Source organism: Neofelis nebulosa, chromosome X, assembly GCF_028018385.1.
Source record: "Neofelis nebulosa isolate mNeoNeb1 chromosome X, mNeoNeb1.pri, whole genome shotgun sequence".
Taxonomy (NCBI): domain Eukaryota; kingdom Metazoa; phylum Chordata; class Mammalia; order Carnivora; family Felidae; genus Neofelis; species Neofelis nebulosa.
Genome location: NC_080800.1, coordinates 126,851,995 through 126,874,460, shown reverse-complemented (window position 1 = coordinate 126,874,460; position 22,466 = coordinate 126,851,995). Strand labels below are relative to the sequence as shown.

Genomic DNA, 22,466 nt, shown 5'->3' with positions numbered 1-22,466 from the left:
TATACGAGGCGGTGACTATCACATCACAACAGCGCAGGCCGGAGTGACAGCCGGTAGCTGTGGACGGGCACCTGGCGGTGTTGATTTATTCAGCTGCGAGGTGGCGACACGGCTGTGTACCTCAGGATTGTCCTTTCAACCGTGCAGTATATTTTTTTCAACGTTTTTTTTTTTTTTTTTTTTTTTTAATTTTTGGGACAGAGAGAGACAGAGCATGAACGGGGGAGGGGCAGAGAGAGAGGGAGACACAGAATCGGAAACAGGCTCCAGGCTCCGAGCCATCAGCCCAGAGCCTGACGCGGGGCTCGAACTCACGGACCGCGAGATCGTGACCTGGCTGAAGTCGGACGCTTAACCGACTGCGCCACCCAGGCGCCCCCGTGCAGTATATTTGATGCACTGTATTTCAAACAGCTTTATTCGGATGGAACTTACATACATCAAAGTGTGTTGTCTAAAGTATACAATTTGGCACATTTTGACACTTGTTTACTCGTGTAAAACCACCACAATCGGGATAATGAGCATAGCCAGAACCCCCCAAAAGCTTCTTCGTGCCCGTCTGGTCTGTGAATCCCCCCTCTCACCACTCCCCTTAGCCCAATCCCCGTGCAACACCGATCTGCTTTCTGTCACTACGTGTTCCTTTGTCTTTTCTAGGGTTTTATAATAAATGGAATCGTGCAGTGTAGACCCTTGTTGTGTCTGGCTTCTTTTTGCTAGCATGATTACTTTGACGTTGTCGTTGAGTAGCATTCCCCTGCATGGGTGTAGCGCGATTTCCTTCTCGTTCATCCCTCTGAAGGACGTCCGCCCTGTTGCACCTGCTGAGGGTGCTGAAATTCTACCTGGAACAGGGAGACCCTGTGAATGTCTCCAGCCTGGGTGCTCAGAGTGGAGACCCCTCCTCCGCACCCAGATCCGGGCCTCCAGGTGCGGCGTTAGCCGTGTCTTCTCCGGGGAACTGGGGTGGGACTGAGCTTGTAGCCACTCTGTCAGAACTGAAGGCCCACAGAATGCCCAGCACGTGGGTGAAAACAGGTGCATCCTTCTAGATGCTGGAGGAAAATCACTACCAACCAGGACTTCTATAAAGTAGCCAAATTATCACTGATATCTAAAGGCAGAAGACAGGTTCCAGGTCTGGGGCGGCCAGTCTAGATCGGAAAAGTGTCACAAAAAAGACAGACATATGCAGTCCTTGATCCCCATCCCAGCCCTGCTGGATGCCCATCTGGGGAGCCCTGTTTCCCAGTGGTCACTCATGACCTTGCCCACTGGCTTCCCCAGAAAAGAACTCCCAGGGAAGGTGAGGCCAGACCCCGGCCCAGAAACTCTGTCTGGCTTCTCTCCAATGATGTGGTTGCCCTCTCCTTATTTATCACTCAGCTTTTATATTCATCAACCTTCTCGTGCCTTTCTACCAAGTGAGCCTTCCCTGTCACCCTGTCCAGACTTGCAACCCTCCCTCCGTGCATCCTTCTAGGCCCGAGCTAGCAGAGTGAAGAAGTCTGATGAAGCTACTAGTTCCTTCTTGACACTGACAACAAAGGCATTAGGGACGCAAGTGTGTTTGGGGAATGTATCTGTTAGGGCACCTGACATTTGAGCGCTGACTGTGGTCCAGGCACTTTTCTGGTCCCAGAGAGAGCAGAGGACAAGGCGCAGCCCTGTCCTCATGGCGTTCACTTTTCGGTGCAGGGGACGAAAGCTAACACGCGTCCAGACTCTATAACACTGGGGGGGGATAGGTTCCCGGAAGGGAAGGAGAGCCAAGGCATAGTGCGGGCCAGCACTGCCGCTATTTTACGCAGGACGCGTAGTTTGCTACGTAGACAACTAGTGTCACAGATTATAGTGTTAGCCAGTAGGGGCGCCTGGGTGGCCCCGTTGGTTAGGTGACCGACTTCGGCTCAGGTCATGATCTTGCAGTTTGTGAGTCCGAGCCCGCGTTGGGCTCTGTGCTGAAAGCTCAGGGCCTGGAGCCTGTTTCGGATTCTGTGTCTCCCCTTCTCTCCGCCCCCTCCGCTGCCCACAGTCTGTGTCTCTCAATAGTAAATAAACGTTAAAAAAAATTTATAGTGTTAGCCAGCTATATTGGAAAGATTTTTAAATTTTCTGTGTATTATGATGTTTTGACATCCGAAAACAGACAGACAAAAAAACCCCTTTCTGGCCGGGGAGAGACTGCCCTTCCCATGGCCGGCCAGTTCTTCAGCTCGAGCCAGGAGCGTGTCTGTGGTATGCAAACTAGCTGATCCGGGTCAGGTCAGCCTCTAGCTGGCCCCTACAGCACAGCAGGCTCTGTTCCTCTGCCTTAATCATCCCAGGGTCGGGTGTCGGGCAACTAGAGACACCCCCCATAGCCCAGGGCCTACTGAGACTATTCAAATCAGTCAATTCTAGACTCTTAGGCCTGTCCCGCCTTGCCGTCCTCGCGGAAGCCCCGGTAAAGTCTCTGGCCTAAACCGTCCCCTCACTCCTGTCGTCTGCCTCCTGACCACCTGACTCGTCATCCCATAAAAGAATACAAAATGCTAACTTACGTCCTTCTCTTTGTTTTGCCCCAAGAATAGGACTGTCCTACTTCCGCCCATTTCTTTAGGGACTTCCAGTAAATTGTGCAAGCTCTGCTTCAGTGAAATCCTACTCTGTCCGTAAGCATTCATTACAGTGGCTTCTTGATGGCAACGTGCTCCCTTTATTGACATACATGGAGACTGTGTGGGTGCCACTGAATATTCTCTGAATTCCCCTCTGTCAGACGCTAATGTTGCTGTTTCCATTGATTCAAAAAGAGGCAGCTGAGAGCAGACCGGTCTCTGAGGAGTTCAGCCGGTGCACGGGCTGTTCAAATGAGCCGGGACATTTGTCCGTGAAGACCGAGAACCGCGAGACACAGAGCCGCGAGGGTACAGAAATGAGAAGTCAGAGAACAGAAGCAAGCATGGAGGGAGGAGAGGTGAGAGAAAGATTCCCCGATGCCCTGAGCTCTCGACAAAAGTTGCCCTTGTCAGTAGATATCGTTCAATGTTGATCAGTCGCGTAGTAAAGGTTTGACTGGATTATTTAAAGGCATAAATAAAACCACTAGAAAATCTGAAAGCAATACCGTAAACACAAAGTTCGCCAGAGAAGCAGGCAGAGAAGGAGGAGGGAAAAGTGTACTTACTTCCTAGACTTTCATTTATTTATTTATTGAGAGAGAGAGAGAGAGAGAGAGAGAGAGAGAAAGCGTGTGTGTGCGGGGGTGGGTGTAGAGAGAGAGGGAGACAGAATCCCAAGCAGGCTCCATGCTGTCAGTGTAAGTCCGATGCGGGGCTCGAACCCATGAGCCATGAGATCGTGACCTGAGCTGAAACCAAGAGTTGGTTGCCTAACCGGCTGAGCCACCCAGGCGCCCCCACTTCCTAGGCTTTTAAAGTTCACCCATGGGCCTGTTTGTCCTGAGATCCGCTGCTCACCTCTCCCTCACCCTGTGGGGAGGGACCTTGCTGCCGGCCCTTCCCAGGCTTGGGGCTTAGCCGGTTTCTGGCAGGGATTGATCATGGAAGGCATGAGCAAGACTAGAGAGGAGGAGGAAGGGGACGGTCTTCCTCTTTGTCTCAGGGGCGGCAGCTGCAGCTCTCACCAGGAGCCCTCCTTGATTCCACCCTAGGAATGGCAGTGACCTCCTACCCAGGTGGATCTCTAAGCTGCCTGCACATTAACCTCCCAGTAGTCCTAGGTGACCCTTTCCTGGCATTCAATGCCCTCACTTGAAGTGGTTTCTGTTTTCCTGGGAGGACCTTAATGCCTAAAATAGCCAGTTTGAGACCACAATAAGGAAAAGCCCATGCTGGGCATCTTGGCAGAGGGTAGGGAGAGACGAACCACTGACCGCATACTAAGCCAGAAAGGGTCCTGAAGACATTTCAAAAAACAGAAAAGAATATGAACACATTGTTGGAATAGAATGTTAGCAACTAAAATGGAAAACAAAACAGAAGCCTACCTTTAGAATTTAAAGCTCCCTTTAAGGGGTGCCTGAGTGGCTCAGTTGAGCGTCTGACTTCGGCTCAGGTCATGATCTCACGGTTCATGGGTTTGAGCCCCGCGTTGGGCTCTGTGCTGACAGCTCAGAGCCTGGAACCTGCTTCCGATTCTGTGCCCCTCCCCCACCCACGCTTTCTCTATGTCTCTCAAAGAATGAATAAACATTAAAAAAAATTTTTTTAACTCCCTTAAAAAAAAATCTTTCGTTAAAAAAAGTCAAAGAAAACTTGCCAAATGCCTAGAAAACAGGAATGATGAGAACAGAAAGTACTGAGCTGGTACACAGAGAAACCAGAGAACTGATAATCTCAAAACTGGTTCTTTGAGAACCCAAAAACAAGACAAAAAGATAAAACAGTAGCCAACCTACATAAGGGGTAAAAAAAAAAATACAAAAGAAAACAAAATTAGGGGAGCCTGGGTGGCTCAGTCGGTTAAGCCTCCACCTCTGGATTTCGGCTCAGGTCATGATCTCAAGGGTTCGAGAGTTTGGGCCCCACGTCGGGCTCTGTGCTGATAGCTCTGAGCCTGGAGCCCGGAGCCTGCTTCGGATTCTGTGTCTCCCTCTCTCTCTGCCCTCCCCCGCTCGTGCTGTCTGTCTGTCTGTCTCTCTCTCTCTCTCTCTCTCTCTCAAAAATGAATAAATATTAACATTTTTTTAATTAAAAAAAAAGAAAACAAAATTAAAAGCCCAAACTGGGAAATAACAGATACCGAGGAAGTCTCTAATCCCTCCAAGACCTCACAGAAGGGCCATAAGCCCCCCAGGGTCACAAACAACTTGTGATGTAGGCAACAGAACCCTTAACCACAGGGGAACCCTTAACCACAGAGAAAGTTCTCCTAAAGACATCCTTGACGCCTCAGTGAGCTATCGCCACTGCTTCAGAAGTCACCTCCGGACCCAACCCAGCCCAGGAGGAGCAGAGGGGCTGTGGCTTCCCAGAAGGCCCCAGAGGACTTCCCGGAACTTACCACGGGCCGGAGCCAGCTCAGTGGCCACCACAGTTTCCCACAGCAGGGTTTCTTCCCAAGGCACACAAGAGCGGAAGCCAGAATCTAAGCAGGGCTCTACAAACAGGGGGAAAGGGGCATTTGTCCCGAGGGTGTCTGGGTCTCTTCAGGGCAGCTCTCAGTCCCACTGATCACTTGCCTCTTTCAGTAGCAGAGCTGTGCTGTCTCATCAACGCGTTGAGTCACCGTTTCTGTGGCCCATCTTGCAGAGTTACTCCAATGAGCCCTAGAATCGTATCGTCACGTTCCATGACACTCAGGGAAACAATGGGCATCACTTCTCGGACCCCTTCAGAGCCCAATGTTTCTGTTCCCCTTCCCTCCACTCTCTTACTTCTCGGAGATTATCTTTTCACCTGTATCGGGATGACACGTAAATGTTAGCTCCGACAGCGCAAAGGTAAAGCGAAGCTGCTGTCGAGTGGTCAAAGATACATTTCTATTGAAAGTTAACAGCACAGGAGGTTCGAGTGTATTATTTATACTTACAAACAACTAAAGAGAGCAGTATGACTATCAAATCTGATGCGGCAGGGGTTCCCCAAGGCCTCTCTCAGGAGCACACGGGCCTGCTGAGTCAACCCTTCACGCTACACATAAGGAGAAGGGGGCCGTGTCCCATCCTGCCACACAAGCCTGTCGTTCTGCGTTTTGTGCATAGGCTGACTCTACCAGGTGAAAACCAAAGACACAAATGCATGTTATGATGTTTATGTAAATATATATATTTTAATTTAATTTTTTATTTTTTAAAATGTACATCCCAATTAGCATCTAGTGCAACAATGATTTCAGGAGTAGGTTCCTTAGTGCCCCTTCCCCATTTAGCCCATCCCCCCTCCCACACCCCCTCCAGTAACCCTCAGTTTGTTCTCCGTATTTGTGAGTCTCTTCTGTGTTGTCCCCCTCCCTGTTTTTATATGATTTTTGTTTCCCTTCCCTCATGTTCATCTGTTTTGTCTCTTAAAGTCCTCCTATGAGTGAAGTCATATGATACTTGTCTTTCTCTGACTGACTAATTTCACTTAGCATAATAGCCTCCAGTTCCATCCACATAGTTGCAAATGGCAAGATTTCATTCTTTTTGATGGCCGAGTCGTACCCCATTGTCTATATAGACCATATCTTCTTTCTCCATCCATCCATCGAGGGACATTTGGGCTTTTTCCATACTTGGGCTATTGCTGATAGTGATGCATAAACATGGGGGTGCCTGTATCCCTTCGAAACAGCACACCCATATCCCGTGGATAAATGCCTAGTGCCATTGCTGGGTCATAGGGTAGTTCTATTTTTAATTTTTTGAGGAACCTCCATACTGTTTTCCAGAGTGGCTGCACCAGCTGGCATTCCCAGAAATATATTTTGATGCCAGCTGAAGAAGAGACATGCTAGGATTCCATTTCCCTTGTATAAGTCAAATTTGGTGAGCCCTGGGCCATCAGGAAAGACTTGTTTCAGCATCGAGTTATTTGTCTCTTCTTACGCACCATCGGTTGGTAAACTTATAATATGTTTTACTTTCTTTCCTATTTTGATTGTAAATTCCTCATAAGTTCTTTTTTATCCTGTTTCTAGGGCTGTGTCTAGTTGTTTTTCCTTATTTTCTTGTACTAATTACCATCGTCACATTCAATTTTCTTCCAACTCCCAATCGCAACAGCTAATACGTTGAGTTCACATACACACGCTCTTTTTTCAATTCTTGGAGTCCTCTCTCCCAGGGCCTGCCATTCTCCTAGTCCAATCCATGCTGATTGCCAATCAGGCCTTCTGCCCAGTTGGCATCTCCAGTATTTCCTATCACTGTGGTCCTGGATTAGATCCACTGTTTTGTGGATCCCACATTTTCCTTTTTCTTGGCTTCCACCCTTGTGTTGCTGGAGAACATCCTCAAGTAGATTCCTAAGAAAGTATATTTGGGAGGTGAGTTTTCTTAGCCTTCCGTATCTAAAAATATTTTAATTCCATTGTCACACTTGATGGATATTTTGGCTGGAATTTTAAATTATAAATCATTTTCTCTTGGAATTTTGAAAGCATCACCCTATTACCTATTATCTTTTTAAAATGTGTTGCCCTATTGTCTTTTATCATCCAGTGTTGTAATGAAGTCTGATGTGACTTATTCTGATTCCTGTTCTTTTTTTTCTCAGTTTTATCTTACAAGAACTCTTGTTAGTGGCCTGCTGGACTTCCTAGATCATTCTTTGAAGTCCTTATGTTTCCTCTCATATTTTTTTCATCTGTGTTGTTTTGTTCTATTTCCTGGGAGATTTCTTCAGTTTTGCCTTTTGATATTTCTACTGGAACTTGAACTTCAATAATCACATTTAATTTCCAATAATTCTTTCTTGTTCTCCACTCCTTTAAAAAAATTTTTTTTAACGTTTATTCATTTTTGAGAGACAAAGAGAGGCAGAGTGCAAGCGGGGGTGGGGCAGAGAGAAAGGGAGACATAGAACCCGAAGCAGGCTCCGGACTCTGAGTTGTCAACACAGAGCCCGGTGTGGGGCTCAAACCCATGAGCTGTGAGATCATGACCTGAGCCAAAGTCGGACGCTTAACCGACTGAGCTATCCAGGCACCCTTTGTTTTCTGCTCCTTTCACATACTATTCTATTCTTGTTTTGTGGATACAATAGTTTCTTTCAGTTCTCTGAATATGCTAATTAAATTTAAATTTTTCCATATGTTCCCTGCATTTTCTGGGGTTCCTCTGAGCTCATTTTTCCCTACAGATTATACTTGATTTAAAAAAATAATAATTTTATTTATTTTTGAAGAGAGAGAGAGAGAGCGCACAGGGGAGGAGCAGAGATTCCGAAGTGGGCTCCACACTGACAGTCCCCGATGTGGGCCTCGAACTCACAAACTGCGAGATCACGACCTGAGCTGAAGTTGGATGCTCAGCCGACTGGGCCACCCAGGTGCCCTTATACTTGGTTATTTTTAATGTTGAAGACCTTAAAATTTCTGATGATCCTTCATGGTTGATTTAAATTTAATAAAGAAGGGCTGGGTAGCTATTTTGGATTTAATCTGCTTTAGGGCAAATAGGTGTGTTTTTCCTGCTACGACTCTTCTGTGTAGGACGGGGAGCCAAAGAAGCGTGTTCACATTCTGCAAATGCTAGAATGAGGAGAAAATTGCCCAGGAGTTGCCAACATCCATGCTGGCAGCCCTGGCTCTCTACAGACATTTCATTCAAACTCTTTAGAGAACTGTCGGGTATTTTTCCTGCGGGCCTCCGCCTGCTGTCAGCCCGGCTATCCCGTAGAGAGGAGGAGGGGACGTTCCCACTCTCTGGTCCCATTGATTTTGATTTTGCCCTTGTACCACAGGCCCGCCGATTCAGAGCCTACTCTCTGGTCTTACATCGGGCGAACTCGGTCCCACGTCTTCTGTAGCTCCCTTATCACATATGCTAGGCTCGATTTTTTCCCGCCTATTTCTTTCAACTAATTCCTACCTGCTTTCCCAAAAACTTGAAATCTGCCCATTGGGGAGAACCTCCCGTCTTCGCCACACTCTCTTCACTTTGATGGGTTTATTTCTTTCTGTACCTCAATACTGTTCTTATAGCGAGTTTCTTTGGGTCAAGAAGGAAAAACTGCGTGTGGGCACGCACGAGAGTGACCATGATGTATCGAAGTCTATTCATTTCTGGCCTATTTTCCTATTTTCTAGTACAGGTAGTTAAGGTTATTAACTTCTTCTAGATGACCATTTTGGCCACACGGCTTAGGTTTTAATACGTGGAACTGTCACAGTTGGTCGTTTCTGAAGAACTTATCATTTTGGTTTCTGTTTCCCCTTTAACCAGAGAGCTATTTTGAAGTCTGTCTTAACACTTCCAAGCAGAGAGTGGTTTTTCATTTCGTTTTGTTTTGTTTTACTTTTGCCCATTCTTTTGTTTCTAAGTTTTCATTTTATTCTATTGTTGCCAGAGACTGGACTGCACGCTTTCTATAGTTTGAAATTGACTGAGACTTTTGGTTTGAGGAGTCTAATTCATAAGTAACTTTGAGAAATGTCCCATAGTACTTGAAACAAATTTATGTTTTCATTTTTTTGTGGTATCATCTGAGATGCTAGCTCTAAACCTCTGGACCGTCTGTTTTTACCCTTCTTATTTTCCAGTGTCATTTTGCATTTCCTTTTTAAAAAATATATACAGGGGCACCTGGGTGGCGCAGTCGGTTAAGCGTCCGACTTCAGCCAGGTCACGATCTCGCGGTCCGTGAGTTCGAGCCCCGCGTCAGGCTCTGGGCTGATGGCTCGGAGCCTGGAGCCTGTTTCCGATTCTGTGTCTCCCTCTCTCTCTGCCCCTCCCCCGTTCATGCTCTGTCTCTCTCTGTCCCAAAAATAAATAAAAAACGTTGAAAAAAAATACAATCTTATCAGTTCAAGGGATTTTTAGACAGATTGAGTAGAAGTTGGTGCTCTGTCTGTTTTATCGATAAAATCCTTCTGGTTGCTGTTTTTCTGTCAACTGCTATTCATACTGTGTTTTCCTAGTTTTTATCTTGTACAGTCTGAATTTTGAGGGCACCCATTTAAAAAATAGTCTAACCCAATGTTTTAAATGACACATTTTTAGTTCTACCAGTGAATATTTTATTTTTTTTAAGTTTGTTTATTTATTTTGAGAGAGAGAGAGAGAGAGAGAGAGAGCACGCAAGCACACACACACACGTGAGAGATGGGAAGGGGCAGAGAGAGAGGGGGAGAGAATCCCAAGCAGGCTCCGCATTGCCAGCGCAGAGCCCGACACAGGGCTGGAACCCACAAACTGTGAGATCGCGACCTGAGCTGAAATCAGGAGTCGGGCGTGTAGCCAACTGAGCCACCCAGGCGCCACCCCCCCACAAGTGTATACTGAAAACTCTAGTATATTTTTCTACTTTTCAATGGTAAAAGTGCATTTGGATTATTTAAGCCTCATTTATTGAAACTAAGGTATTTAGCAAGACCCTCTTCATTGGTTTTCTCTTTAAAAAATGTCTTGACTTCTAGTCTTGTACACTTACTCTTCCCAATCTTGAGTGAACTTGCTCCAGTCCACAAAAACTCCTTGATTTTGACTTGGGGAAAAAATTTCCAGATTAATTCCTGAAGAATTGACACCTTCTGGCGGCGGCAGCTCCAAAGCAGAGTTCGCGCTGTGGCGGCTGGAGTCAAAGCAGGACAGGCGTTTAGAGAGTTTCTTCCCCTCTTTGACCGGCTTTTGGTTGAAAGGAGTGCAGCCAAAACTATTACTAAAGGAGGCATTGTGCTTCCAGAAAAATCTCAAGGAAAAGTCTTGCAAGCAACGGTCGTTGGCTAGGGCTCTGAAGGAAAGGGCGGAGAGATTCAAGCGGTTGGTATGAAAGTTGGAGATCAAGTTCTCCCAGAATGTGAAGGCACCCAAGTGGTTCTTATTTAGAGATGGAGACAGTCTTGGCAAGAATGGAGACTGAAATACGTAATTATCGAAATGGCATCAAGTGAAGCTGCCCATTCCAGTGAATTTGTGAAATCTTTCATCAGGTAGATAATTTTCATGGCTCTCTTTTATAATAAACTAATGACATCCGGTGTCTCTCAAATTAGGTTTAGGGTACTGTTATAAACATCACCAGATAAAAATGCATAAATGAATGGTTCAACAAAATTGACATCTTTATTATGTCGACCTCCTTCTAGGAGTATGATAGTTTCTTTCTTTTTGTTTTTTTTCAGGTCTTCTTTTATGTTTTTCGGTAAAGTGTTATAGCTTTTAAATATAGGTTTTTGAGAAAACATGAATAGACACTTCTCTAAAGAAGACATCCGGATGACCAACAGGCACATGAAAAGATGTTCAACGTCGCTCCTTATCAGGGAAATACAAATCAAAACCACACTCAGATACCACCTCACGCCAGTCAGAGTGGCCAAAATGAACAAATCAGGAGAGTATAGATGCTGGAGAGGATGTGGAGAGACGGGAACCCTCTTGCACTGTTGGTGGGAATGCAAATTGGTGCAGCCGCTCTGGAAAGCAGTGTGGAGGTTCCTCAGAAAATTAAAAATAGACCTGCCCTATGACCCAGCAATAGCACTGCTAGGAATTTACCCAAGGGATACAGGAGTACTGATGCATAGGGGCACTTGTACCCCAATGTTTATAGCAGCACTCTCAACAATAGCCAAATTATGGAAAGAGCCTAAATGTCCATCAACTGATGAATGGATAAAGAAATTGTGGTTTATACACACAATGGAATACTATGTGGCAATGAGAAAGAACGAAATATGGCCTTTTGTAGCAAGGTGGATGAAACTGGAGAGTGTGATGCTAAGTGAAATAAGCCATACAGAGAAAGACAGATACCATATGGTCTCACTCTTATGTGGATCCTGAGAAACTTTACAGAAACCCATGGTGGGGGGAAGGAAAAAAAAAAGAGGTTAGAGGGGGAGAGAGCCAAAGCATAAGAGACTCTTAAAAACTGAGAACAAACTGAGGGTTGATGGGGGGTGGGAGGGAGGGGAGGGTGGGTGATGGGGATTGAGGAGGGCACCTTTTGGGATGAGCACTGGGTGTTGTATGGAAACCAATTTGACAATAAATTTCATATATTGAAAAAAAATAAATAAATATAGGTTTTTGGCATTTCTTAAGTTCATTCCCAGCTGTTTTATAATTTTTGTAGCCAGAGTGAGTTGAATCTTTAATTACATTTTCCAGCTTTTCCAAAATATTTGTTTTGAGTGAGTGAGAGAGAGAGAGAGAGAGCATGAGTGGGGGGGGGGGGGGGGAGAGAGGGAGAGAGAGAGAATTCCAAGCAGGCTCCGCACTGTCAGAGCAGAGCCTGATGTGGAGCTCGACCTCACGAACCTTGAGGTCATGACATGAGCCAAAATCAAGAGTCGGATACTTAACCAACTGAGCCCCCTGGGCACCCCACATTTTCCAGATTTTTATTACTTGCTGAGGTCTTTCTCTACGAGGTCTAATGGCTCTTTCTCCTCACAGTGAAACACAAAGGATGGGGTTTAAAAGAGAATCAGAGGAGGATACATGTGTTTTATTTTACATGAATGATGTTGCACCATAGCTCCTGTTCTGTTTCTTGCTTTTTTCCCACTTAACACCATTAAATATGATGTTTACGCTAAGTTTTTTAATAGATACCTTTGATCAGATTGAGGAAGCTGCCTTCTATTCAGAGCTGTCTAGGTTGTTGTTGTTTTTCTCGTAAGTAGTCATATTTTACACTTGTACTGAACACTTTTCCTGTATCTATTGAAATAATCATATAATTTGTTCCCCTTAAATCTCTTAAGGTTGATTTTCTAATTTTAAACCATCCTTGCATTCTTAGGATAAATCTCAACTTGGTTATATCATTATATTCCACTGGATTCTGTTTATTTGGCTAGAATTTTTACATGTACTTACACATCCTGTGGCACACTTTCATTGGCTCGTTATAGTAGTTATATTAGTCTCATAAAATAAGTTTCGAGGTTTTTTTCCTTAGTGTATGGTTGGAATTACCCATTCATTAACAATTTGGTAGAATTCATCTGTAAAGCTCTCTGAGCTCATTGTTTTTCTTTTTCTTTTTTTTTGGCAGGGGGTAGATTTTTACAATATGGTATATAGTCAATTTCTTTGTGGTTATAGAGGGTCTATCCAGGTGTTATGTTTCTAGAGTCAGTTTTGGTAATCTGTGCTTTTCCAGGAATTTATTCATTTTGTTTATGCTTTCCAATTTTCCGACATACAGTTGTTCATAATATCCTTTTAAAAATGTATGTTTTATCTATTATCTGTTGTATAAGCTGTTGTATTTGTGGTTACGTCTCTTTTTCATTTCTAATATAATTTGACTTTTCTCTCTTTATACCTAGACTGTTAAAGGGTTGGCTCTTTCCCCCAGCTTTTCAAAGAATCAGCTTCTGGTGTTCTCAATCCTATCATTTCTTTCTGTTTCATGGATTTCTACTCATCCTTATTTTTCTTCCTTCTATTTTCTCCAGGTTTACTCTGTTTCTTTGATAGCTTCTTGAGTTGGATGCTGAACTTGTTATTAACCCAAACGCCTACTCAACATCTCCCCTTGCACATCTAATGGGCGCTCCAAGCTTAACACGGCCAAAACAGGACTCTTGGTCTATACCTCCAAAAATGTGTTTTTCCTACAGTTTTTCCCATCATAGTGAAAGGCACCGGTTCATTCAGTTGCTCAGTGAAAAATTCAGGAATCATCCCTGTTTCCTCTCTTTCTCTATACTCCATATCCAATCTTTTCTGCCCAATTTTAAATATATAGCTTGACTCTCACAACTTTGCAGAACCTCCCCTGCCACCACCCTAGTTACTGCCACGATCACCTGTCCTAGACTGTTGTCAGGGCATCCTGACTGGGCTTTTCCTCCTAGTTTTGTCCCTCCATGGAAGTTCTCCGCACCGCACGTACAACATAGATCTGATGATGTTAACACTCACTTCAAAATCCTCCCAAGGCTTCTCATCTCAGAAGATCCCAGTTCCCATGGTGGCTCTAGCTGCCTCTTCAACTGTGCACCCTACCATTCTCTAGCCACATAAGCTTTCTCCCCAATATTCCAGGCATAGTATCTCCGCAGGGCCTTTCAACTTGCCAAATAGATATCTCTCCTCAGATATCCATATGAGGGAATAAAATGAGGGCAAAAGCCTACAGATATCTAGATAGCTCCTCCTTCACCCTTGTTTTATCTGTCTCAAAGCCCTTATCATTATGTAACATTATATTATATGTACTTATTTATTGTATTATATGTTTAGTATAAATCTTTGCCACAAGAATGTTAGTTTACAGTCTTGTTCAGTACCGTGAGTCCAGAACCTGGCATATAGCAGGTATCTAATAAATGAAGTGGGGGCAGGGGGAAGAAGCAGAACTAGAAGATTCCTTGTTAAGCACAGAACTAGTACAAGGAGCATTGGATTGATTGGATGATGGCTGGAATCCGAGTAAGGTTGCCTTGAGAAATAGTCCTGTCCTGAACACCCCATTAGATAAAACTTTTCTCATAGTCTTAAATATTTTTTTCTGACACAGAATTGCTGGATCTTAGCTCCCAAATCAGCTCCTCTAGGAAGTCTTCCCTCTCCCCTCCTGGCAGAGCTAAGTGCTGCTTCCTTTGTGCTCCCAATGCCCCTTCGCCACACCTCCAGCAAACCATCTGATAAAATGACAGGTCTCGGTGCAGTCCTGGCATGCACCGTCTCCTCCGACCAGAGTTTCAGGAAGGCCAGGGCTGTGATTTGTTATTTATTCCTTGATCCTATGAGAGGCAGGCTCAGATGAAAGAATGCAATGGGTAGGCCCCTGAAACGAAGGTCCCTCGAAGGTCCCTCGTCTGGAACAACGTCAGGCTCCAGGGCAGGCAACTTTGCTGCTTCTACTGAAGGTGACGATATTGAGAAAATGCGGGTGCGGTGAAACTCTTATGGCAGCGCAGTTTGTGCGTTTGTGTACAGAGGGTCAACGGCCCGGAAGGGCCACGCAAAAAGACGTGCGAAGCCTAGGCCTTTACTTGCCCCAGCATCCGCAAGGGCCTATTAATCCTTAATATTCAAATTCCTCCCACTAAACCTGCCCCTCCGCGCCCAAGCCGCCTCTTTTCCCCAAATGACGGTCGATGGCAACCAATCGGGAGCTTGACACGGTTTCCACCCCCTTTTCCCTGGCCGGAATGGACACAAACCCCAACCAATTGGTAGCGTCGTCGCCGAGGCCCCGCCCCACCCTGGCCGCCGCACCCAATGGCGGGCGGGCTCGCGGCGGCGCCGGGGGCGGGGCGCGGGCGCGCAGGTGCAGCAGCGCGCAGGCCGGCCGGGAGGGCGGGGCGCGACGTCGGCCGTGCGGGGTCCCGGCGTCGGCGGCGCGCGCGCTCCCTCCTCTCAGAGAGAGGGCTGTGGTAAAAGCCGTCCGGAAAATGGCCGCCGCCGCCGCTGCCGCGCCGAGCGGAGGAGGAGGAGGAGGCGAGGAGGAGAGACTGTGAGTGGGACCGCCGTGGCCGCGGGCGGGGACCCTTGCCGGGGGGCGGAGGGTAGGGGCGGGACGTGGCGCGGGAGGGGCCCGCGGGGTCGGGCGACACGGCTGGCGGATGGCGTCCCTCCTCTCTACCCTCCCCCTCCCGCCGCCACCGGTGACGGCTCCCCCCTCGGCCCGTCACCCGCACTCGCGGTGACCGTCCTCGGCGCGGTCTCCCAGGGCAGCCTTCGCTTGGCGCCCCCCTCCCTCCCGCCTCCGGCGCGCATCCCGGCCCCCGGGCCCGCGGGCGCCCCTGTCGCCGGGGTTTTGCCTGTCGGGGCTGCGCGCGCGTCGTGCCCTTCTCGGGGCTTCGGGCCCGCGGCGTCGTCGCGCGCCCGCCGCCCCGGCCTCTCCCTGGATCGCGCTCTCCCCTCTCCCTCCCTCGCGCGCCCCCTCTGCCGTTACTCGGCCCCCCCACCGGCGCGCGTGCGCAGTCCGCCTCCCGTCGGGAGAGTGCGCCACAAGGGCTCCTGCGCTCTCACCCCCATCTCCAGGCTTTGCCTCCCCCTCCTTCTCGCCCATTCCATGACTTTCTGCCCCCACTGCGAGCGAGTCGGTCCACCATCTCCTTTTCTTTCTAGCAGGAGCAAGTAGGTGGGAATTATTGCCCACCCACCAAAGGGACTAGACATTGTGTTCCTGGTCCCACAACTCATCATAAAGAGGCGGTTATAGTTCCCATCAGGAGCCGTAGGTAGGGGACTGCGTGTCAGGGAGCACCAGAGGCTCTTCGGTGGGAGTGCGCCCCCAGGGTCTTTGGGGGGTTCCGTGGCCTCAGAATATGAGCGCCCTCCCATCCTCCCCGCCCCCCTTCGCCGGAGATCTTCCAGTTACATAAGTGGAGTGGGACATAGTATGTAACCGGCTCCTATGGTCCTGGAGCGCGCCCTGCTCAAGATCATCATTACGATGGGGGCAAGTTCATCGCATCGCTGTGGTTCCTGTCAATTGCCCCTGAAAGTTTATTTCCTTTTTAGTTTGGTTATAACTGAATCACCCAGACTGAAACTCAGGTGACTTTTACGTGGTGTGGCATTGTTTCTGTGGGTTTTGCCCTTAAGACTTAATGTCATCGTAAAGAGTCTAAAAAAAATTGCTTTCACCGAGAAGACCGTTGATGACCTTGCTAAGTGGACCCGAGCCTGGGAAAGCTTGCTCTGGAATACCTACCTCTGTGGTGGTCGCCTGTGTCGTGAGTGTGTTCGTTGTGGATTGGTCACAGCAGAAATGGGCTCCACCACAAAAGTGATATTCCTGACTCATGGTCAGGCAGATGTGTGCTTTTGGTTTTTTTTCCAGGAACAGGAATGGACTCTGCAGAGCCATTCACACGTTGTGTCTCTGTTGTGTGGGATCAGTACCCCAAATTGTGAGATGGTAGGCTCGAATTCAGGGGGGTGGTTGGTGATGGTGGAAGCAAATCTAGCAGCGCGTGATGCCGAGTGGCTTAGACTTTGGAAGACTCTCACAAGTTTCAGGTGTTTTGTTATACTAGAAAAATGAAGCTTATTGGTGCCATGGTAGTAAAATTCACTGTTGTTAACAGGCAGTTATTGCGGAGAAATTTGGGGTTCGTGGCCAGAATTTTCATTTGGATCTCAGCGATTTCAGTTAACAAGATTAAGCTGACCTCTTGGGTATTTTGAAATATGCTAGATCCTTATGAAAACAAAAACGGTGTCTGGGTTTTTTTTTAGGTCTTTTAGGAATTTCCACCAAGGATTTAGGGAATAGGCTTATTTATGGGTTTTTTTAGAACTTCTATTTCAAACTCCAGTCGAGAAGCCTAGGAAACACTTACTTTTATTTTCTTACCCGGACACAGAAGAACCGTAAGGGGCACAGCCAATCTAGTAGAGTACAGTCGGTTAAATAAGTTGCCACAGACACCGATTTGTGGCATGTCAGCTTCATGGCTGAACACTGAGGGACATTCCTATCCACAGACACACAAAGATTCCAAGGTTTGTGCATCTGAGCCTCTGATGTGACAGGATGAGGACTCTGCTTTGTTTTGCATCATTGGCAATGCGCTTGCCTCCTCGGGTGCCCCTCCAGTTAGCTGTCTGTCATACCCCCAGCCTTCTAAACAGCACAGGCTGCTTCCAGAGTATAGTTTCTTCGAAAAGTGCCTGGTGGCATCTGAACTCTGTATTCCGACAGCTTGACTCTATGGCTTTTTTGCTATTAGGGGCCTATCACACCGTCCTATTTCTTGTTACAAATGTGCCTGGGATGCTTGAAACCTAGAGTAGCAAGTCTTTATTTCACCTGATAGAGCATGATGTGCTCAAACCCTACTCCCCCTTTTGTGCTGTTTCCCTATTGGGAGGGTTAGAATACAATTTTGCATTCTATATGCAATCTCCAGTTAGAGTCATTGTTTCTTCTTTGCTCTGTTTCTATGTAGCCAAATGTAGATGGTGGGGAGGCACCCTGTGGAGTTTGGCTAGATAAGTCCAATATGATGTCACCCCTACCCGAATACTGCTTCTCCCATGTGGACATAGAATGAGAAGAGCAGAGGTAAAATTGTTAGTTCCTTACTCCAGTCCCGTTTCCACTGCTGATGTATCTGCCTGGGACTATTTGCATGATAAATGTGTGTCCTGGAACCTGTAATCTTTTCAAAAGGCAAATATCAGTGGACGTCTTTTAATTGGTTAGGAGCAGTGTGTCCTAGGCCACTTGAGTTATCTATGAGAATACCTACCTCTGTGGTGGTCACCAGGAGAGAATCACAGAAAATGTTTCACGTTTGTAGTAACTACAGTTGACTTTTGAATGATGCAGGGATTAGGGGCCCTGACCCGCACCCCCAATGCAGGTGACAATCCACATATAACTTTTGACTCCCCCCAAATTTAACTACTAATAGCCTACTGTTGACCGGAAGTCTCACCATTAACATAAACAGTTGATTAATGTATTTTGTATGTTATGGGTGTTATATGCTGTATTCTTACGATATAGATAGTAAAGAAGACGTTATTAAGAGAATCATGGGGAGGAGAGAATACATTTACAGGACTGTACTGAAAAAAAATCTGCATATAAGTGGACCCGCATAGTTCAAACCTGTGTTATTCAGGGATCAACTGTAGTGTCTGTAGTGCTTTAAGTGCACAGGATTGGATGGGTGGGGGAAACACAGTCCTAGACTGGTGGTGAGTTCCAGGGAGCACAGCAGGACACCTGCTTGTTTTCACCACCCTCTGCTTTGGTGACGTGCATGCAGACACAACCTGTTTTCTTCCGTAGAGCATTATTGCTGTTCCAACAGAAGGACCTTGTCCTCAATTTTTCTATACCAGCCTTCTCCAGTCAAATTGCCATTGTCACCACTGTGCCTTACCTTGTTTCCAACAGGACAGATGTAAATGGTTTCTTCTTCCTTGGGCTCACTTACACAAAAGTTACGCTCTTATGCCTTTATCTGTTCTCTTCTGCCTTTCTCTTGCAAGGACCTTTTTCCTTTTGAAATCTTGATTCGCATGCCGTTACTAAGTACTTGGCTCTACCATTTTTGATGGTAGGTAATGGTGTTCGGGGGAACTGAATGGGAATTTGGCAGCAGGCAGGGTATCCCCACTCCCATAGCAAAAGAGGGGTGGTCATTCTCATGAACAAAGCCTTGGCCTTTATAATTTCTTCAAGGCACACTTATGTTGGGTCTGCTGGCATATGAAGGTGTCCTCACCGTGGCTGTTTTGCAGTTACTCCAGATGTCTGAACTCTCAGGAGCAAGCCTTAGGAAGGGTTCACTTGTCTTCCTTGCCTAGGAGCTGGGAGCATCATATATAGAGACCTACAAATTACTGCTTTATTGGGTGTTTGTCTACCTGCTTTCATTTGCTGGCTCTTTTTTTCCATGAAATCGTGAGTTAATCAAAGATCTTAAAAATTTCAGAGCTGGAAGGCACCTTAGTCCAGCTCCCTCAGTTTACAAGTAAAAAACAGATTGTGGCTGTGAGAAGTTGTGGCTTTGCCAGGACCTCCCAGCCAGGGTACCAGTTTGATTTTTATGATATAGCTGAGTAGTACTGTTACCTTGACTTCTGGATTTCAAAGCATTCTATGACTTATCTAAGGGAATTGTAAGGCCTCACTGCATCTCAACAGATAATTCTAAGTGGTATCCTGGTAGTTATAGACCAGTGGTAAAGACTTAGTTGGTGTTGCCCTTCCTCTGGGTTTAATTACATGAGTAATTGCTTGTGTGAATAGTCTCGAAGTCGTGTGCTCTAGGCTTTTTTAGTCTAAAGATAAAAGTGCTGCTCTTGGGCCAGTAAGGGTACCAGAGATTAGCTAATGTGGGGCGGTTTAGGTTTTAACAAGGAAATGATGGTTATATTGATGAAAAAAATGTAATGACAAAAGTCTTTTGAACATGTTCAAAAGCAAAACAGAAACTATCGAATTAATAACTTAGTTTGTTGAACATCACGATTTACTGATCTGAGAGGCTTAACAGTGATCGCTCTGAAGCACACGTGCGTATTTTGGAGGAGGGCTTTGGATCTCCCAGGGTGCTTGGTTTCTGTTGGTGCTGCTTTCTCTCTCTCTCTCTCTCTCTCTCTCTCTCTTTCTCTCTCTCTCTCTCTCTCTCTCTCTCTCGGGGTTAAAGCTCCTTTAAGCGATGTTACAGCAGCTCATTTCAAATTCAGCTGCTTGAAGAAAAAAAAAAGGGACACTTTGCCTCTGGATTTTGCATGTTCTTTTTGGGATGACATTTTGATGTTGCATGTTCTGTTGAACATGTGTTCTCTCCCTGAGTATTTCTGCATGACATAGCGCAAGAAATACTTACCAGGGATCATCACTAATGGTCTGCTGTATAAAAGTGTCGAAATGTCCCTCAGAGGTGACAAGGCTTGTGATAGTGTTGATTTTAACACACAAGAATCTTTATTTTAGTAATGTGTGTTATGTTCTAGTAATCGGTTTATCCTTTGTTTCTAGTAGGTAAGCTGGGAAATAGTATAGTACTTTGTCTATATGTTTATCTTCAGAATGTCCCAAATAGCCCTGGGAAAAAGGTCGTGCAGCACAATGGGGGCTTTCAACTTACGATTTTCTTTGTTTTAGGCTCCATAAAAATACAGACTCACCAGTTCCTGCTTTGATGTGACATGTGACTCCCCAGAATACATCTTGCTTCTGTAGACCAGCTCCAACAGGATTCCATGGTAGCTGGAATGTTAGGGCTCAGGTAAGTAACCTTCCTTTTTTTTTTTTTAGTATATGTCCTGGTTTGGCCATCTGTTTTTAAAAAAAAAAAAAAAAAGGAAAAAAAAAACAAGATGTACTACTCTTGGACAGTATAAAAGTACCCCAAAGACTAAAGATATAACTGTGCCAAACTGTGCCATATAATAAAAAAAAGTCACTTCCCTGAGCCCTGAAAGGTCAGTTTGGGTAGGGTTACTTGGTAGCCACAGCGTGATCTGGGGGCGGGCGTCAGATTAGAGCCGGAACTGGTGATCTGCAACTTCAGTTCACCTTGAAGCAGGTCAGCTGAGCTGAGAGCCCTTTGACTGAGCTCTTCACCTGCCACTGCTGCTGTCGCCTAGCGGTCTTCAGCATGGTGCTTTGTGTGCTTTGGTCTTGGGTAAATGACTTCCTGGTCAGTGTTAGTGCTCAGTGGGAAAACATGTTCAGTTATGGGGACTGGTGAGTGGTCCCCTAGAAGGACGGCCTCCTGAAAGCTGTCCCAGAGCAGCAGAGCCCGTGGCTAATAAGGTGTGCACGGGAACTGAAGAGAGCACCCAGACACGGGTCTGGCTCTTGAGACTCTAGAGCAGAATGAATGTCTTTTGAAAAGCTGAGGATCTAAGCCAGACAAGGTCTGACACTCAGGTGCTCTCTCAGCCACACTTTGGGCTACGTTGGTACCATCGTGTGGACTTTAATTTTGTAAAAATTAGTGGTTCCTTAATTTCTCAACTGTCAGGCTCATTATCTCCAGCTTTTTTAAAATCAGTGGTCACTCCCCGTTTGATGTTTTGACACCTGGATTTGAAACATTCCATGTGGTAAGGCAGAACATACTAATTGAATTTTTCCGTTCTTTTCCTTAAGAAAAAATGTGAGTTTACACATATGCTGCCATTATGATTCCAGCTGAGACCCCCCCCAGTAGCACTTTGTTGTGTCTCTCTGGTAGTTTCGGACGCCTCAGTCTAAAGCTTTATGGACATCCGTGACACAGCCTGTTTGGGGACTATGTAAAGGGCTGGGATTTGGGTGGAGGAGAATAGAAGGTGTGAAGGAGTGAAGAGCCTGGCACTGCCTGCAAGTCCCAAATTTGGTTCCACTTCTGATCCTGTGACTCAGATTGTCATTTCTCCTTGATTGCTGCGGGGTGTACTCTGGGCCCTGCTGACAGGACGTTCTTTGTGCACCACGTATTTATGCTGGTGGGAGTTGTGTGGCTGGCGCTTTGTGCATTGTCTCAGAAATTGCGTGGACTAAATGTCATATGGGCAGTGAATGGGTTTCTTCTGGTAGATGTTAGGCCCGGGGGATGGTTTATGTTTTTAATAGTCTTTTTCTCAGATTATGAATGGATTTTATAAAACAGGCAGTGGTCACTCTATCTAGTTCCTTCTAAGAAATGTAAAAAATATCTCTTAGTACTTATGAGTGGGAAAGACACAGCCACTTAAGCTGCAAGAAACTTTGAAAGGAATTCTCCAAGGATAGAACCTGTGTTTAGTAGATAAGTGTTTGATATCTTGTTATTTTCCCTCTTTTCCTTTTTTAAGAAATTATAAAAATAATGCATGCTTTTATGGAAAACAAACCATTTTAAAGCCTACTGTGTAAAAAGATGAAAGCTCCCTGTTAGTCTCTGTGCTCATTACCCAGAGTAACCACTATGTAGATCCTTCTGAGTCTTCTCAGGCTCTACAAATATGCACTCTTGTGTTTTTAACAAAATGAGGATAATATCATACATATTCCGCATCTATCCAAATCCATGTGATACGTTTCTTTCTGCCTCACTTCTGTTAAGTAGCAGTGTGATCTGGTGCTGACTTACTGTCCTGCATTGTCCTCCTGTTGGTTTTCCCACTGGTTTGCTATTAAACATACTACTGGATTGAACTTCCTTGTGTGCCACTCTTTGAAGAACGGCTACCTAGGCTTGGAATTGCTGATGAGTGCCACCACATTGCCTTCCAAAATGGCTGTCTCAGTTCTCCTGACAGTCTGAGAAAGTACTGCTTCCTATACCCTCCCTGAATTGGATGCCCATCTTTTAAATTTGTGCTTCTTGGGTTATTACTGAGGCTGAACCTCAGTAATCATCAGCCATTTGTATTTGGTTTTTGTGAATTGCCTATTCGTGTTCTG

General features: G+C 46.0%; 1 protein-coding gene, 1 long non-coding RNA gene and 1 pseudogene across 2 annotated transcripts in view; all 3 read left to right on the top strand.

Annotated features, from left to right (window-relative positions):
- The first annotated feature begins 2,947 nt into the window (after nucleotides 1-2,947).
- Nucleotides 2,948-10,645, top strand: LOC131502169 (10 kDa heat shock protein, mitochondrial-like; annotated as a pseudogene).
- Nucleotides 10,646-14,918: 4,273 nt separating this feature from the next.
- MECP2 (methyl-CpG binding protein 2) overlaps nucleotides 14,919-22,466 on the top strand; it is a 60,054-nt gene continuing 52,506 nt past the window's right edge. Inside the window, exon 1 of the mRNA XM_058714071.1 lies at nucleotides 14,919-15,071. Coding sequence (XP_058570054.1) covers nucleotides 15,010-15,071 — 62 coding nt within the window. The 5' untranslated portion in view covers nucleotides 14,919-15,009. The remainder of the gene's footprint in view (nucleotides 15,072-22,466) is intronic.
- LOC131502895 (uncharacterized) overlaps nucleotides 20,211-22,466 on the top strand; it is a 42,959-nt gene continuing 40,703 nt past the window's right edge. Inside the window, exon 1 of the long non-coding RNA XR_009257237.1 lies at nucleotides 20,211-20,319. This is a non-coding gene — a long non-coding RNA (uncharacterized LOC131502895). The remainder of the gene's footprint in view (nucleotides 20,320-22,466) is intronic.